The following is a 19,280-nucleotide window of genomic DNA, read 5'->3' on the forward strand; positions in this document are numbered from 1 at the left end:
GGGCGCGTGGCGGGCCAGCCGTGGGCCGGGGTGGCCAGGCTCCCGCTTAGAAGAGCTGGGTCCACGCTGGGACCGCACGTGCGTTTCTCAGCAGGGAAACCGGGTCAAAGTGGGGGCCCTTCCCGAACACGTCGTAACCACCCCCTCAGTGACACGTAGAGCGGGGAATGGCGTTGTCTGCAAGACGAGCAGGCGCTAAGAAGCCTCCACGCTCATTTTTCTTGCTTTCTGCATTCACAGCGCCCTTCGTAGCTGCCATGATGTGGTTTTACGAAGAAGCTACATGGGAAGCTGGGGCTTCAGTATTGTCGGCGGCTACGAAGAGAACCACACCAATCAGCCTTTCTTCATCAAAACCATTGTCCTGGGAACGCCTGCCTATTATGATGGAAGATTAAAGTGAGTCTTGTGATACGTTCATGTTTCTTGTCTAGGCCGGGCACAGCTCCAGTCCAGCCTGTCGTCTGGTCCCGTCGGTGCAATTTACTCGTTTCTTTGTTACCTGTGGCTGCTTCTCAGCTACGACAGCGATAGCGCTGAGGGGCCGTGACCGAGGCCGGGGGTTCTCGGAGCCTGAGATGCTCGCTCCACGTCGCCCTGGTGGTGGTGGCCTCGCGGTTAGTCTGACACCAGGCGCTCAACCTGAGTCACCTGGACGCGCCGACAGGCAGCTTGCTCTGGGCGCTCAGGCCCGACCCGTCGCTAGGTGACGACTTCTCTGTTAACGTCTACGTCTGCCCAACGTTCCATTTATGCAAGTCCACACGGAGGGATGCTGTTGCGCTGACGGCTGCGCCCCCGGCCGCCATCCCAGTGCCTGGCACATGTGGTCACCAGTGGGCGGGGAGGTAGCTGCCCGCGCGCCAGGCCGGGTCTCCTCAGCCGCCCTGTGACACAGGTGCTGTGGTTATTCCTGTTTTACAAGCAAGACAACTGAGGCTTCAACAGGTTAAGAAATTTGCCCACACTTGAACAGCAGGACGTGGCTGACTACAGTTCAGACCCAGGACTGTCCAGCTTTGCCATCAAGTCCCTACTGTTGTCACCACTAGGCGAAAAGTACTCCCTCAACTTCGGTGCAGCCTCGTTTTCAAAGGTTAGGCGCCGTGAGAAGAAAGAGGTGTTACGTCAAGAGGTTATACACACAGGAGATGGGTGATTTAAGTTCTTAGTGTCTAAGTTTTGGATAAAAGAAACAGCTCTTTAAAAGTGCATGCTGACATCTTAGTGTGAATGCTGCACAAATGGAAAGTTTACAGTGTCTGTAAACAGCGCCATCTCAGGGACGCTGGGAAAACCACTCTGGGTCGGTGTGCCCCAGGGCAGCCTCACCCTGACGGAGAGGGGAGACCGCTGTTCTAGGAGGGAAGTGCTGGAGGGGATGAATTAACCATTCTCTTAGCTAAGTTACTCCCTCTGGGCCTCACGCAAATTATAAACTAATTAACCTCCACTTACTTTCAAAAGGAAGTTGAAGTACCTAACAGTAATAATCCGTATTCAAACTAAAGACCAAAGTCATAAATGATAGAAGGTCTTCGGATCCATCATCCATTTGTGATCATCAGGCTGCAGGACAGCAGCTGAAAGAGGGGGAGGTGTTGGGTCTTACTCTCAACTTAAGTGAAGCCTCAAATGTCAAGAGCTGTAAAAACAAACAGTCAAAATAATAAGCAACCCCCTCCAAATGTATCGCTTAGTATTTTTAGAAAAGAGGCAGATTTATTATCTTAACTATGTTTTGCTTAAGCTTATATGAAAATTAGTCTGCTTGCCCTTGAAATCATCCAGCAGCTACAGGAGAGGCTGGCACAGGGTGTCCTTGATTGGCACGAGAAAGCCAACACAGGCCTAAAAAGCAGCCCAGATGTTTCTCAAAGTAAGGTACACGTCCTCCTCACTGACAGTTTGGTTAAGTGAAACTCTGGTTTTCATGCTAAATAGCTCTCGGGATAATGTCTTTCATGCCGTGAAAACAGTGACTGTTTCTGTCATTGTCCAGGTGTGGCGACATGATCGTGGCCGTGAACGGCCTGTCAACCGTGGGCATGAGCCACTCGGCGCTGGTCCCCATGTTGAAGGAGCAGAGGAACAAAGTCACCCTGACTGTTATTTGCTGGCCTGGCAGCCTGGTATAGACTTTGAAGCTGGTTTTGAGTCAGACACCTTCCTGTTCAGGATTCAGAAAGAAAACCCTTTGGTTTTGTTGTGTTTGTCAGTCAGGGGCCGCTCGCACAGCTGGTTCTCGCGGGGCCAGAGCCGCTCGGCTTGCCCTTCGTTGGCCGCTTCCTCCAGCCGCCGCATTTCTCAGCGCCGGGACAGCCTGCCATAGCGCTTGCAGGGTCACACTTTCAGACCCCAGACTCTCGTGGTCAGATCGTGGCCTGCCCAGACTGTGAGCCAGCTGGATGGACGACTTACTCGGGATTCTTTGTTTGCAATAACTGAGTCATAAAATGAGTTCCCCGCGCCCAGGAGGCTGTCAGTGAAGACGGCGGCCCTGGCGCTCGCTGCCTGGCACGGCCGCTGCTGTGCGTGGGGGCGCGTCCTCTGGCCGGGTAAGCCTTTCCCACTGCTCATCGGTGCCAACATTTCAAGACTTCATACTGTTTATAAGGTGATTTTTCTGGCTTATTTTATTTCTACTTTAATCTCTCAGTACTCATAGATGAAGACGTAAGTCTGAGGCCACTAAAGAGATTATTTTTAAAAATACTGTACCGTGATTAGAATAGTAAGAATACAGGATGCTACCCAGTGACGAAGGAATCTGGGCGGTAATTACAGTTTAGTGCTGGAGGTGATAAACGCTGCATTTACTTGAACAGTCCAAAAGCATTAAAGATTCATTTCCAAAGGAATGTTTCGTTATGTAGGAAAATTTTGAAGCAGTTTTTGCTAAAAATCGTTTTCTAGAGTTTGTATTATACTTCTATCAGCAAACTTGGCTGGGAATGTTTTTGATTTATGCAACTAAATTAAATGATAAAAATAAAACCATGTTGCTTAAACACACTCATATATCACAGCTAAGCAGAAGAAAGACCTTTTTTTAAAATTTTATTCTGTTAAAGAATCTTGAGTGTTTTTCCCCATTTCTTTACTTAATTTCAGGAAAAAGTCTGAAAAGTTTTTTTTTTCCCCCTGAATAGTAAGTTTCAGATGTTAATATCTTTCCATCAGTCCTTGGTCAATAGACTCATTTTTTTTTTTTTAGTATTTTAATAAACTGACCAGCCTATTTTGTTTGCCCTTTATTCATCACAGTTGTCCGTTGGAAGAACACAGTGAATAAGAGAAAAATCTTTACCTTATTAATATTATGCATACTTGAAAAGTTTCATTTAGAAGCCTAGTTCAGAATCTGAGCTAATTTTAACTGACCTCTGTAATAAGTGGTGTTCATCAGAGAATGTATTTCAAAATACTAGTGTATCATGAAGCCTGACCACTTTAAAACTTAGCAATTGCACTGCTGGGATTTACTGTAGCTGCAGCTTGTTACAGATTATTCCAGTTATTTTCAGTGATTTTTTTTTTTTTAAACCTATCTCTTTTGACTAAGAAATGGCAAAATAATCGTTACTGACTTATTCGACCCCTGAGCCACAATGTATGGTCAAGTTAACCAAGACACAGTGGAATGCCCATGCAGTACATTACTGTTATGTGATGACTGGCTTTTGAAGCAATTTGATATTGAAATACTTTGTTAATCTAATTGACATGAACAACCTTTTTTTTCCTGCTCCCCAACAGAATTTTGCAATCCACTTTGCTTTTGTTTTAAACATTTTGTAAGAATGCATCATTCTTGGGGCATGACCATCCATCAGCAAATATGCTAACTACCGCTTGGTTATAAATACAATGCTTACAGTGAACCTGGTAGTATAATGAGGATTTTGAAAGATGACCTTTCATTTTTATCATGGAAATCTTAATCAGCTTAAGCTAATTTGGTTTTTATTAAAGACTGTAGCTTTTGGTCAGAATGATATTTGGTGATGGAAATTTGTTCATAATTCGTTGTTACTGTTGAAATATTTGAATTCTCTCATTTTAAGCTCAGTTAAATATTTTGATTTGTTCTGTGCCTTCAGTTTAAGTTACTTCAGGACTTTTTCAGATGTATTTAAGTAACGGTGTGATCATCATTTAGGATGGAAATAAAAGCCCTCCTTTCCCCAAGAGCGACACTGTCTCTTCTTGCCCAGCAGATGCTGACTTAGCTGTGGTCCTTACTTTTGTTTGTGGCCTCGTTACAGCAGCCCAAGCTTGGAGCCCGTCTCCTCGTTCCTGAAGGCACAGGGCACGTGATCCCTCCCGACTGGGACTGTCGGCCTCTTCAGGACCGCCAGCCGGGGCCCCTGAGCACCCCAAGTGTGACCAAGTACCACGTTTTGAGATGCTGAACACCTTGGATGTACTGGACTATTTAAGTTTATTAGAATTAATGTCACCGGTTTCTTTTTACCTTTTTAGCATGGTTGCCAGAACGCTCTAAGTCACCTGAGGGGCTCACCGGGCATTTCCGCTGGATGACAGGCTTGGTTTCCTCGCCACTGCTTTTCACAGCACCTCCCAGACAGTCCTGACGCTGTGGTTTCTATTCTTACTCCCTGTGTTGAAACAAATTGTTCTGAATTAAACGTTAGCTCCCAATTTCCTAGTAAATTAGACTCAAACCAAGGCCTCTGGTCCAACCCCAATCAGGCTTTCGATGGCTCTGCAGCCCCCGTTCCCTCCCCTCCGCCACGCGCCTCACACCCCAGGTCCTGCCTCCCCTCCCCCCTCTGAAGAGAATCCTGCCCCTCGTGGTGGATGTCAGCAGGCCCCGGTCTCCCATTTACTGTCATAGTTTTAAGGACCATCTTGGATTGCCACCTTGCACGTCTGAGTACCACTGATGCCCTAGGTCTGCAGACTGAGCATCCTGCTGCTTCCAGGCACTGAAGCCTCAGTCCTCCAAGACTGACATGCGCCTTCCCAAGCACCTGCCCACTCCCGCTCTTTCAGTCCAGACTCTCGTGCCACCAGGGGAGCATTTTTAAACCCCAGCCCTGGTCATCACGGATCATGCCCTCACCCTGTTTGCGAGTCCTCAGTGGCCCTGTGTCGTCTGCACAATGGTTAGGCACCGCCATTCACAACCCGGCCCTGCCTAGCCCCTAGCCTCACTTTCTCTTTTCTACCCACCCCCTGCCCTGAGTCTGTGTGGGCTCACTTGGTTCAAGTGACATCACCTCTTGAGAAATCTTTGTCAATCTCTCAGGGCAAGCACTCCTTTTCTAAAAGATTTATTAAATTGTATTTTTATGCACGGATATGCACTAGAAAATTTGTCAGGTAGACATCTGATTACTGCTGTTTAGCAGTGTTTAAAACTAGACACAGTATCAGATCTGATATGGATGGCCATCAGGCACATGAAAAGATGTTCAGCGTTGCTAATTACGAGACAAATGCAAAGCAGAACTACAGTGAGGTGCCACTTCACACTGGTCAGAATGGCCATCATCAAAAAGTCCACAAACAATAAATGCTAGCGAGGGTGTGGAGAAAAGGGAGCCCTCCTACACTGTTGGTGGGGATGTAAACTGGCGCAGCCACAACGGAGAACAGGACGGAGATTCGTTACAGTAACTATTAGTTTTTTATGATCCTGCACTCCCACTCCCGGACATACACCTGGAGGGAACTCTAGTTTGAAAATGTACATGCACCCCAGTGTTCACAGCAGCACTATTTACAACAGCCAGAAGACGTGGAAGCAACCTAAATGTCTACTGACAGATGACTGGATAAAAGATGTGGTATATATACACAATGGAGTACTACTCAGCCATAAAAATAATGAAGTAATGCCATCTGCAGCAACATGGTATGATAATCTCTAGGTCCATCTAAGCGAAGTAAGTCAGGCAGAGAAAGACAAATTTATATGTGGAATTTATATTTATAAATTACATTTATATGTGGAATCAAAAAATAATACAAATGAACTTACTTACAAAATACTCACATAGAAAACACAAGGTTACCAAAGGGGAAAAAGGAGGAGGGATAAATTAGGAGTTTGGGATTAACAAACTACTGTATATAAAACATAAACAGGGTCCTCCTGTAGAGCACAGGGAGTGACCTATAACGGGAAGGAATCTGAAACAATGTGCCTGTGTAAAGCTGAGCCTTTGCTGCACACAGGGAGCACTTTGATTAAAAAATAAGCACCAGAGTCTGCCTTCTGAAGCACCCAGGCTTACTCCAGAGGGAGACTCGGCCTAGTGTCCTTTTCCCAGGGTCCCACCCAGGACACCACGTGCCAACTAGCCGTCATGTCTCCTTAGACGCTCCCTGTGCCACGTGCTCAGACCCTCCTGGTTTATGAGGGTCTTGACGGTGCTGAAGTCGGGGGTGTTGAGGGCTGCCCTCTACTGGTGTCTGCTGTTTTTTCTCACTGGGATTATGGCTTTGGGGGAGGAAGAGCGCCACGTGCAGCTCCCCGCATGTCACATAGGGGTACCCACTGTCAACACGATTTACGGCCACTTGTGTGTCAGGTTTCTCCACAGTCAAGTACTCTTCCCCCCAACCCTCTCCCGCCTTCTCCACCCAAAGCCCTGTCCCCATCTGCACGATAGGACAACCCTGGACTCCTGCCCCTCTCCCCAGTCTAACAGGGTGACCACTACCATGGCTGCTCCTTGCCATCTTCTCCAATGAGTCATCGTTATCATTGTTTTAAACAGTCAAGATTTGTTTAGATTTAGTTTCTGAACCATGTGAAATACAGAAAAACTGACGCCAGTTTGCAGTGGTTCTTATTATAATGCTTTCCCACAAAGAACATGTGGGGGAAAGTTATCAGCGTGCCCCCCACCCACGTTCACTGCAGCATTATTCACAGTAGCCAAGATATGAAGACAACCTGAGTGTCCATCGATGGGTGATGACGAAGATGTGGTGTATCCGCACAGTGGGAAAGAAGATGTGGTATATCTACATAGTGGGACACTGTTTAGCCATAAGGATGAAGTCTTGCCATATGGGACAACATGGATGGACCATGAGGGCATTAAGCTGAGTGAGATAAGTCAAAGAAAATACCTTATCATATGTGGAATCTTTAAAAAAAAAAAAATTGGTGTTGCCAGAAGCAGGGGTGGGTACGGGAGAAATCGGTGAAGGGGATCAAAAGGTACAAACTTCCAGTTATAACGGAGTCATGAGGATGCAGTGTATCGCGCGGTGACTACGGTTAATACTGGGCTGCGTATCTGTAAGTTACTGAGAGAGTAGATCCCGGAAGTTCTCATCACAGGGTAGAGCTCAGTGGTAGAGCACCACAGCGTGTGCTCAGTGTGCACAGGTGGGTTCCATCCCCAGTACCTGCATGTTAAAAAGTTCTCATCACAAGAAAATTTACTGTAACTACGGTCACTATGTTAACAAGACTTACTGTGACCATTTGGCAATGTATGCAGGTAGCAAATCTCATTGTACAGCTGACGCTCGTCTGCTGTATGTCAATTATACCTTTAAAAACACATGGGAAACGGGCCAGAGTGGGAATTAAAGACAACACACTGACCTAGACAGCCTGGGAGCTGGAGCTGCAGCCTAGATCTAAGGGGAGATTTCATAACAGCTGGGGACACAGCGACATCGCCACCATCCTGTTGCCAGTTTCCAAGCTATCTGGAGTCACTGAACCAGTTTTTCATTTTCCAGGAGGGGAAAAAGGCAGTCCAGCAGAGATCACTGTCACCAACTTGTCTAGAGCAAATGCAACTTGTGTTTAAATCCAGAGACAGGTTCTCACAGGAGAACGTGGGAGGCAGGTTCAGAGGGTTCGGTCTCTCAGGCTACTGGGCCTCGTGGGCTGGTTTTCAGACAGAGGCGCCCCCTCCCTCAGGGCTGCGCACTCTTCTCTCTGCGGGACCATGGGGGCTGCAGCTTCCTGGCATCCATTCTCTCGTGTACTGACGTGGACTGCTCACAATTTCTCAAATATTAGACTTTAATCAGATAAATGATTAAAACTAAATTTGAAGGTAACAAATCTGGATTTCAGCTTCTAAGGCTGCATCACCCCGTTCATCACACATGGAGCTCCCAGGGTGCCGTAGAGTAAAAACCCCATTAGTTCAGACTTACTAACTTAAAGTATTAAAGTTAAAAGTTGAAGTTAACTATTCTTAAAGTGCCAAGTTAAATCAACGCATTAGAAACAGAGTGGGGCGTTCAAGCTACAGGCTGAAGGGGACCGTTTAAGCTGCCTTAAGACTTGAATACCTAAGCACATTCAAGTGCCTGACGTGGTTCTTTCCCCTGTGGTCATTTAAATAAGGATTTATACAAGATGGCAGAGTAGCAGGACCACGAGCTCGCCTCTCCTCGCGACTACAATGAAACCACAGCCGACTGCTAAACGACCACTGAAAGAAAAGACTGGAACCCAGCAAAAAAGATCTCCTTCAACTGGAACCGCAGAGAGGGAACCACACCGGTAAGGCGTTTCTTTTGAAGAAGCTCCTGTTTTCTTCTGAGCAGTCTTCTTGGAGGGACTGCCCCTCCTCAGACCAAACAACATCCTGGGTGGGAACAAAGCCCCACCCATCAGCAGACTTCCTGAGCGTCAGAATGCCCCTCGACACGGCCCCACCCACCAGAGGTCCAGGACCAAGCTTCACCCAGCAGTGGGCAGGCACTGGCTCCTCCTGCCAGGACACCTGCATAAGCCTCTGGTCCAGCCTCATCCACCAGCGGGCAGATACTAAAAATAAGAAAACAACATCCCAAAGCCTGTGGAAGGAGTCCACACACAAGCCAGACCACACTGGGACCAGCTGGACCCTGGCCCTGGGGTGGCAAGAGAGGAGTGCACTGCTGGGACGCACAGAACATCTCCCACAGAGGGAGACACATAACTAACCCACCTGAAAATACAAGTAGGAAGATAAACAACATGAGGCGGCAGGGGAGTATGTCCGAGGCCAAGGCACAGGGTAAAATCCCAGAAGAAATCAGTGATGAGGAGACAGGCAATCTATCCGAGAAAGTGTAGGGTAATGGTGGTGAAGATGTTAAGAGAACTCAAGAGGAGTATAGATGCACAGAGTGAAGATTTTAGCAAAGAGTTGGAAAATACAGAGAATACCGAGAGTTGAAGACTAAAATCACTGAAATACATAACACGCTAGAAGGAACCAAGAGTAGATTAAATGAGGCGGAAGAATGGATCAGTGAGCTAGAAAACAGACTGGGGAAATCACTACTGCAGAACAGGAAAAAAAAAAATGAAATGAGCATAGTTTACGAAAACTCTGGGATGACATGAAGTGCACTAATGTTTGCATTATAGGGGTGCCAGAAAGAGGAGAGAGAAAGGACCTGAGAAAATTTTTGAAGAGACAATAACTGAAAACTTCCCTAACTTAGGAAAGGACAGTCACCCAGGTCCAGGAAGCAAAGAGAGTTCCACATAGGACCAACCCAAAGAGGAACACACCAAAGCATGTAGTAAGCAAACCGACAAAGATTAAGGATAAGGAGAAAATATTGAAATCAGCATGAGAAAAGCAACAAATGACACTCAAGGAAACTCCCATAATGTTATCAGCTGGTTTTTCAGCAGAAACTCTAAAGGCCAGAAGGGAGTGGCACGATATATTTCAAGTGATGAAAGGGGAAAACTTAACCAAAAATACTCTACCCAGCTCTGGCTGATAATAATGTACCCATGTTGGTTCATCACTTGTACCAAATATGCCCGACTGATGAGGGACGCTGAAGGTAGGGGAGTATATATGTGTGAGTGGGGAGGGCTATGTGCGAACTCTCTGTATTCTCTGCTCAATTGTGCTGTGAACCTGAAACTGCTCTAAAAGAATGAAGTCTATTTAAAAAAAATTTTTAATAAAAAAAAGAATACTCTATCCAGCTAGGCTCTCATTCAGATTTGATGGAGAAATCAAAAACTTCACAGATAAACAAAAGCTAAAAGAATTCAGCACCACCAAATTAGCTTTACAACAAATGTTAAAGTAACTTCTATAGCCATGAAGCCACAAGAAAAGAGAAGAGAAAAATAATAAAGACCTACAAAAACAAACCCAAAACAACAAAAAAGCAATAAGAACATATGAATTGATAATTACTTTAAATGTAAACGGATTAAATGCTCCAACCAAAAGACACAGACTGGCTGAATGGATACAAAAACAAGACCCATATATACGCTGTCTACAAGAGACCCACTTCAGAGCTAGAGACTCTGCAGGCTGAAAGTAAGGGGATGGAAAAAGACATTCCATGCAGATGGAAACCGAAGGAAAGCTGGAATAGCAATACTTATATTAGACAAAATAGATTTTAGAGTGAACATCGTTACAAGAGACAAAGAGGGACACTACATAATGCTCAAGGGACCAATCCAAGAAGAGGAGGTAACAATGGTAAGTATACGCACCACCAGAGGAGCACCTCACTGTGTAAGGCAGTTGTTAACAGACATAAAAGGAGAAATGGGCAGTTACACAATAGTGGGGGCCCTTAACTCCCCACTCACATCAACGGACAGATCACCCAGACAGAAGATCAGTAAGGAAATGCAGGCCCTAAATGACACATTAGACCAGATGGACTTAGTTGATATCTATGGAGCATTCCATCAGAAAATGACAGAACATACATTCTTCTCAGGTGCACATGGAACAGTCTCCAGAATCGACCACACGCTGGCCCACAAAGCTAGCCTCAGTAAACTTAAGAAAACTGAAATCATGCCAAGCATCTTATCTGTCCACAACACCATAAGGTCAGAAGTCAACTACAAGGAAAAAACTGCAAACACGTGGAGGCTGAACACTGTGCTACTGAACAACCAATGGATCACTGAAGATATCAAAGAGGAAATCAAAAAATACTTTGAGACAACTGAAAACGAAAACACAATGATCTAAAACCTCTGGGATGCAGCAAAAGCAGTTCTCAGAGGGAAGTTTACAGCGACAGAAGCCTACCTCAGGAAACAAGACAAATCTCAAGTTAACAACCTAACCTTACACCTAAAGCAGCTGGAGAAAGAAGAACAAACCAACCCCCAAGTTAGCAGAAGAAAAGAAATCACAAAGATTAGAGCAGAAATAAATGAAACAGAGACTAAAAAACAATAGAAAAGATAAATGAAACTAAAAGCTGGTTCTTTGAAAAGATAAAATTGATAAACCTTTAGTCAGATTCATCAAGAAAAAAAGGGAGAGGGCCCAAATTAATAAAATTAGAAATGAAAAAGGAGAAGTTACAGCTGACACCACAGAAACAGAAGGGGTCATAAAAGGCTACTATGAGCAACTGCACACTAACAAGAGGACAGCGAACAAGAAATGGGCAATTCCTTAGAAAGGTACAACCCGCCATGACTGGACCAGGAAGCAGCAGACAGTGTGAGCAGACCGGTTACCAGCACTGAAAGTGAATCAGGAATTAAAGCCCCAACAAGAGTCCTGGACCAGACGGCTTCACAGGTGGATTCGACAAGCATCTGGAGAAGAGTTAACACCTATCCCTCTGCAACTAGTCCAGAAAACTGCAGAGGAAGGAGCCCTTCCAGACTCGCTCTGTGAGGCCATTACCAGCCTGATGCCAAAACCAGACAAAGACACCATGAAGAAGGAAAATCACAGGTCAATATCTCTTATGACTACAGATGCAGAAATCCTCAACAAAACACTAGCAAATCCACTCCAACAATGCACTGAAAGGGCCACACACCATGAGCAAGTGGGGTTCATCCACGGATGCAGGGGTTTTTCAGTATCCACAAGTCAATCAATGTGATGCACCACATTAACAAACTGAAGAATAAAAACCATATGATCATCTCAATAGATGCAGAAAATATTTTGATAAAATTCAACATCCATTTATGATCAAAAAAAAAAAAAACCAGAAAATGGGCATAGATGGAACATACCTCAACATAGTAAAGGCCACACATGACAAACCCACGGCTAACACCATACTTAACAGGGAAAAGCGGAAAGCACTTCCTCTAAGATGAGGAACAAGACAAGGATGTCCCCTCTCACCACTTTTATTCAACCCAGTTTTGGAAGTCCTAGCCATAGCAACCAGAGGAGAAAAATAAAAGGAATCTAAATGGAAATGAAGAAGTAAAATTGTCACTGTTTGCAGATGACATGATACTATACATAGAAAACCCTAAAGAAGCAACCAGAAAACTACTAGAACTCATCAACAAATTTGGTAAAGTTGCAGGGTACAAAGTTAATATACAGAAATCAGTTGCATTTCTATACACTAATAATGAAAAAGCAGAAAAAGAATTAAGGAAACAGTACCATTTGGGTCCTCCCATCACACCAAAAAGAATAAAATACCTACGAATAAACCTACCCAAGGAGGCAAAAGACCTGTGCTCCAGAAACTATAAAACCCTGATGAGAGAAACTGAAGACGACATAAACAGATGGAAAGATACACCATGCTCTTGGATTAGAATCAATATTGTTAAAATGGTCACACTGCCCAAGGCAATCTACAGATTCAATGCAATCCCTATCAAATTACCAACGACATTTTCAGAGCTGGAACAAAAAATGTTAAAAATTTGTGTGGAAGCACAAAAGACCCCAAACAGCCAAAACAATCTTGAAAAAGATGGATACAGCTGGGGGAATTATGCTCCCTGACTTCAGACTATACTACAAAGTAATCAAAACAGTGTGATACTGGCACAAAAACAGACACATAGATCAACAGGCCAGGATAAAAGTCCAGAAATAAACCCACACACTTATGGTCAATTAATCTACAACAAAGGAGGCAAGAATATACAATGGAGAAAAGACAGTCTCTTCAGTAAGTGGCGCCGGGAAAACTGGACAGCTACCTGTAAGAATGACATTAAAACATTTTCTAACACCATATACAAAAATAAACTCAAAAATGGATTAAAGACCAGATACTATAAAACTAAGGATAATTCCACAGCTAAGGGTATCATCAACAAAACGAAAAGACAACCTACAGAACAGGAGAAAATATTTGCAAATGATGTGACCAACAAGGGATTAATTTCCAAAATATACAAACAGCTCATACACCTTAATATCAAAAAAACAAGCAACCCAGTCAAAAAATGGGCAGAATACCTAAACAGACATCTTTCCAAAGACAGCCAGCCAACAAGCACATGAAAAGATGTTCAACATCACTAATTTTTAGAGAAATGCAAATCAAAACTACAATAAGGTATCACTTCACACCAGCCAGAATGGCCATCATTAAAAAGTCTACAAACGATAAAAGCTGGAGAGGGTGTGGAGAAAAAGGAACCCTCCTACACTGTTGGTGAGAATGTACATTGGTGCAGCCACTATAGAAAACACTGGAGATCCCTCAAAAAACTAAAAACAGACTTACCATGTGATCCAGCAATCCCACTTCTGGGTATATATCCAGAGGGAACTCTTAATTTGAAAAGATACATGCACTCCAGTGTTCACAGCAGCATTATTTACAATAGCCAAGACATGGAAACAACCTAAATGTCCATCAACAGATGACTGGATAAAGAAGATGTGGTATATACATACAATGGAATACTACTCAGCCATAAAAAAGAATGAAATAATGCCATTTGCAGCAACATAGATGCTCCTGGAGAATGTCATTCTAAGTGAAGTAAGCCAGAAAGAGAAAGAAAAATACCATATGAGATCACTCATATGTGGAATCTAAAAAACAAACAAACAAAGCATAAATACAAAACAGAAATAGACTCACAGACATACAATACAAACTTGTGGTTGCCAAGGGAGCGGGGGTGGGAAGAGAGAGACTGGGATTTCAAAATTGTAGAATAGGTAAACAAGATTATACTGTATAGCACAGGGAAATATATACAAGATCTTACAGTAGCTCACAGAGAAAAAAATGTGACAATATATATATGTTCATGTATAACTGAAAAATTGTGCTCTACACTGGAATTTGACACATTGTAAAATGATTATAAATCAAAAATGTTAAAAATAAAATAAAATGTTAAATTTTTAATTAAAAATAAAAATTAAATTAAATTTAAAAAAAGAATTTATCCAGCACCTACTATGTGCACGAGACATAAATGGGCTCTGGATCACTGCTTTATAACTTACTCTTTCATAATCCGGATTCCCCTCCATTTGTCCCCAGTTGGTGATAAACGGAGCCGTACCAAGATTCCACTGGCCTGATGACCTGATGCCTGGTCACTGGCTGGGAACTCAGGAAGTGAGCTTTTTCCCTTTAGTTCCTCTGCCTGCTTTAGGGAAGGTTTCAACTCCTGGGGTCCTTATTAGAAAGCTCTTTTGCCATTTTACAGTGTAAATCCATGCCATTTAACTATGCTACCAATTAGTTTCCCTGGCAACACGGAAGCTCTCCAGAGGTGATGTTCAGAAACTCGGTGTCCGCTGTCCGCAAACTGCTGATAAGAGATGCGGACACTCCATCAACACAGGAGTAGAGGACCCGCCCCGGGAGGCCTGTCACCACGCGCCCGCCAGGGCAGGCGGCTGCACCCCCGGCGCTGCCTGCGGAGCACCGAGACGTGTCCACCTGACTTGAGTGAGCTCCGTTAACGCACTCACCTGCAAGTAACGCCTTGCACTTGGGCTATTGCACAAACTTCTATCAGCCCTCACCTTGCATCCTCAAGTGTTTTCAGTATAAGAGTGAATCCCACGGCCCTTCCTTGGATTGCCCGCAGACAGACCACTAGTTCTAGAGAAGTCTAGAAAGATCTATCGCTTAGAAAAGAAGCAACAATTATCCAGCGTCGAGTTCTGAGGGTGGAATCAGCTGGTAAAAATAGTTTTCCTTTACGTCGCCTACATTCTATGAAAAAGCCCTCAGTCACCCACCACTCAGAACCCATCCAAGGATGTCTTAGATCCTGGGATGCGTGGAGTCACAAACACCATGACCACGACCCGCTCCCAGGGTCCTTCCTAGGCCCGCTTCCTTCCTCCGCGGGGCAGGAGCCCGGTTCTGCCACCCCAAAGCCCACCACCACCGCCACCGCCACCGCCACCGCCACCGCCACCGCCACCGCCGCCGCCGCCGCCGCCGCCGCCGGGGCGGGACGCCGGGTCCTGGAGCCCCAGCCGGTGGAGAGCGGTGGGTGCTCACCGCGGCGAAGCTTATCTTGTGGATACTTAGCAAACATTTAAGGAAGACGAGTTCGTATCTCACCTCGTTTCTCCACGAACTAGGACCATCTGCCACTTGCCGGACGGGCAGCAGCCACAACACGGGGAGGAGGCTTGCAGCAGGGAGAGCGCTTCGCTGTCAGCCCAGCTCAGGGCCGGCAGACGAGCCTCAGCCCCGCTCCCCGGGAGCCGGGGCGTCAGGACGCGCGGCCCCAGGCGTGAGGCGCGCGGAAGGGACTGGAAGAAGGGGCGGTGCCGCGGATCTGCGCAGGCGTAACTGGGCTCCGGCCTCTGCGGGCGGGCGCGGGGCCCCAGGTGAGCGTGTTTTCGGCCCTGACGTCAAAAGGTCAAAGAGCAACACACGCGCATGCCCAGTGGGAGGGCCGGCGCTCCAGTCCTGCCTTAAATGGTTCCGCTTAACTAGACACAGCTGACGCCAACTCCCTGGACAACATCTGATTGTTTAGGCTGCTTGGGGCGCAGAGGTCACTTGAGTCTTCTGAAACAACAATTAACCTTGATGCAAAGGCCGGTTACAGGTGAAATGGATTTAACTAATGATGCTCCATGGTTTCAATCTCATCCATAAAGTCATTCCAAAGAATATGATGTCCTTGTGTCAACCAAGTCCCCACAGGCTCTAAGTCTCCCCGCCCCCACTGATGCCCAGAGCACAGAACCTCAGCCTCGGAAGGCCCGTACCCATGTTGCTGCTACAGGAGTCACGTATATAAAGTGGTGATCTAAGCTCTACGTGAACGCTTCCATGTCAGGGACCTTTCTTCTTCATTTCTACGCCTAAGACATTGCTTTTTCAGTCTAGTTTGTCCCTGTCCGTCTTCCCAGCTAGAGTGTGGAAATTTGGGGGTGGCAGAAGCGGGGGAGAGGGGAGGTCTCTTCGTTACTTTTAGTATTTAAATGAGTATTAGTCGGGTACAATACACGAAAATGCTTACTGATTTAACTTCTCGCCAAATGTTTATTTAGCATCTACTGCATTCCAGGTACTGTGCTCAGAACATCAGTTACCAAGTCAAAGCGATCTCCTGAGCTTACATCCTAAAAAGAAGAGTAAACAACAAAATGAAGAAATAATAAGATTTTAGACAGCGGTAAGTGCTATGAAGAAAACAAAGCCAGGTAAACCGGGAACATGTGATGGAAAGGACCTGGGTGGGAGAGGTGGTCAGGTAAGGCCTCTCTAGGTGGCAGAACAGACTGAACACAGGGTGGCTGTTGCAGGTTGGCCCACCTGTGTGCCCACTGTTTAATGACTACTGGAAGCTTCCATCACTTTCGCTGGTGATCTCCCACCCTAGGACGACTGTGGCCACACGGTGGGCTGTGGGCTCCTGCACGCTTGCCGGACCCCCACTCCTTTTCTCCTGCTCTGTAACAGGAGCACGGACAGCTGCTGGTCCACACGTGACGCTGAGGGAGGCCAGCGCTCCGCACGCAGCATGGAACCAGATACGCCTAGATCTGCTCCTGCCACTTACTACCCTAGAAGCCCGGGGACAGTTCATTTACCCTCAACTCTCAGTTTCTCATCTGCAAGGTGAGAATAATACTTGCTTCGCTAGCTATCTGCAAGCTTTAGAGACTGCATATGAAGCGGCTGACACATCGGGCTCAGCAGGTGATGACGCAGCTCTGGGTAGACACCAAGAGATACGGCTCCCTTTGCTCATCCCTGAAAATGATGGAAAATCGCTCTGTGAGTGAGTTATCTCCTGTTAGTGGCTCCTCTGAACTCAAGCTTTTGTTCACTCTCAATATTGTGTGTGTTTCCCTCAACACGGGGAACTAATCAGCAGGTTCTCTCTCGCTTTTTAACCGCAGGTGTGGCCCTGGGCCTTCCCATGGCCAGGCTCTCCGAAAATGCCCATCCCCCTCCCACGGAGTGCCGGTCCTTCTCGGCCCGGTCCAAATGATGAAGAAAACTGAGATTAAGGGGCCTACTTATTTGCACAAAACTGGCAGATGGGAAAATACACACCAGAAACCAGAAGCCCCACCCAACTGTCCCTGTCCACCGCCTGGTACAGACACCACCTCACTGCATCCATTGCATTAGCATCCTGATCACACAGCACATTCTGAAAAGAGGAGAAAGAATTGCTTTCCACCTCTTTCTACATCTGTCTTCCCCATGGGGAGTGCTCCGCAGTGGTCAACATTCTTTCAACACAGGAAAATGAGGACAGCCCTTGCCCTGTGGGATGTTTACAGTGTAAGTAACGCTATTGTATTCTGCCGGACCTCTGGACCTCCAGAGAGGCCAGGAGTTAAAGACCTACCAAGTAAGAATTTTGCAAGGTTGCAAACTATGCTAAATCTGTTTTGACTTATCCTTGACTTTGAAAAAGATTGGCATTCTTGTTGGGTTTTTTTGGAAGGGAGGTAATTAGGTTTATTTATTTATTATTATTTTTTTAATAGAGATCCTGGGGACTGAACAGGGAACCTCATGCATGCTAGGCATTCGCTCTACCACTGAGCTCTACCCTCCCCCAAGACTGGCCTTCTTGATTACTAGTGTCAAACCAGCTGATTTCAGCCCCGCCTTTGTATCAGAGCTATTTGCTTCCAGAATTTTCCATTTTAATGTCTAAACAGGAGAACATCCTTGGCAGCCTCTTCTCAGTTCTTGCTCTTGGCGCTGACATTACACTGTCTTAGCAGAAAGTCTCAAATGTACTTCAGGATTCAGAGACAGCACATGTAAGTAGTGAGCTCGACACTGAAATTCGGTAAAAGATTTGGAAAACTCCAGGAATGTGGCATCTCAACCTGAAAAAAATTTTTTTCTTTGGTTTCTGTGGTTATGTGAAGTGGCAACTAAGTTACTGAAAGCTGACTACACACCAAGCACAGTTCACGAATTTATCCATTTACCCTTCACAGACATAAACATAGATGGTCCTCGATTATAACACTTGCACTTAGGATTTTTTTGACTTTACACTGATGCAAAAGCAATCCACACTCAGTAGAAACCATACTTGGAGTCTAGAGTTTTGGCCTTTGCCCGGGCTGGTGATGAGTCCTCTCTCGTGATACTGGGCAGTGGCAGCTGCAGCCGAGCTCACCCTTGGCTCCATGGTCACCAGGGGGAAGCACGGACCCACCGACCCCCATCCTGGACCCAGACAGCCATTCTGTTGTCCATTTCCAGTACGGTACTCAACACATACCATGAGATAGTCAACACACTAGTATAAAATAGGCTTTGTGTTACATGGGTTTGCCCAACTGTAGGCTAATGGAAGTGATCTGAGCACGTTGAAGGTAGGCTGGGCTATGCTGTGATGATCAGTAGGTTAGGGGTATCAAATGCACTTCATTTCTTTCTTCCTTTTTTATTTTAATATTCTTTTAGTTTTAACTTTAATTTTAATTTATTTTTTTTAGTGAAGTACAGTCAGTTACAATGTGTCAGTTTCTGGTGTACAGCACAATGTCTCAATCATGTATATACATTCATATATTCGTTTTCATATTTTGTTCATTAAAGGTTATTACAAGATATTGAACATAGTTCCCTGTGCTATACAGAAGAAACTTTAAATGCAATTTCGACTTAACCATAGTTTCAACTTAACAATGGGCTTACTGGGTTCACAACCCCTTTGGAAGTCGAGGAAGATCTGTACTGCAATTATTTCAATTCTACAGCCAGAGAAAACTGAGGCATAGAGGTTAGCTTCCAGGGCTGGAAGCTGGGGGAGAAATGTGGGTCCCCACCTTGGAAAGCACTGCGTCGTATCCTGTCCCACCTTCATACCAGGGCCAGGCCAGGTCCCACAGCCAATAAGCGTTCTGCTCCTTAGATTCTGTGAGCCCTTACCAGGGACCAGAAATCTGCACTGTCACCCTGCCTCTGCCTTTGTCTTCCTGGGTGACGTCTACCGATTTGTCAGAATTCTCTTGCCACCACCTCACGTGGCAGCAGCAAGAGGCAGATTGAAACAGCACCCCCATGGGCTGGCCCAGCAGCAGAATCAGCCCCACCCTGGGCAGTTCCTGCCACTTGGACAGAATTCGTGATCTGTT

At 45.6% G+C, this 19,280-nt stretch overlaps 1 protein-coding gene and 1 long non-coding RNA gene across 8 annotated transcripts in view; one reads left to right on the forward strand and one right to left on the reverse strand.

Annotated features, from left to right (window-relative positions):
* Positions 1–4,665, forward strand: part of LNX2 (ligand of numb-protein X 2) — a 64,577-nt gene extending 59,912 nt beyond the window's left edge. For 4 of the 7 annotated variants that reach the window (XM_032496399.1, XM_032496398.1, XM_032496401.1 and 1 more), the window contains exons 9-10: positions 241–399; positions 2,003–4,193. In XM_032496399.1, coding sequence (XP_032352290.1) covers positions 241–399; positions 2,003–2,138 — 295 coding nt within the window. In that variant the 3' untranslated portion in view covers positions 2,139–4,193. The other 3 variants (XR_004325786.1, XR_004325784.1, XR_004325785.1) reach the window with 3 other exon arrangements.
* The window catches only part of LOC116668592, a 39,047-nt gene extending 23,584 nt beyond the window's left edge, over positions 1–15,463 (reverse strand). Inside the window, exons 1-2 of the long non-coding RNA XR_004325793.1 lie at positions 15,268–15,463; positions 4,478–4,622 (exon numbers count right to left, since the gene is read on the reverse strand). This is a non-coding gene — a long non-coding RNA (uncharacterized LOC116668592). The remainder of the gene's footprint in view (positions 1–4,477; positions 4,623–15,267) is intronic.
* Positions 15,464–19,280: the final 3,817 nt, after the last annotated feature.

This window comes from Camelus ferus, chromosome 14 (assembly GCF_009834535.1).
Source record: "Camelus ferus isolate YT-003-E chromosome 14, BCGSAC_Cfer_1.0, whole genome shotgun sequence".
Taxonomy (NCBI): domain Eukaryota; kingdom Metazoa; phylum Chordata; class Mammalia; order Artiodactyla; family Camelidae; genus Camelus; species Camelus ferus.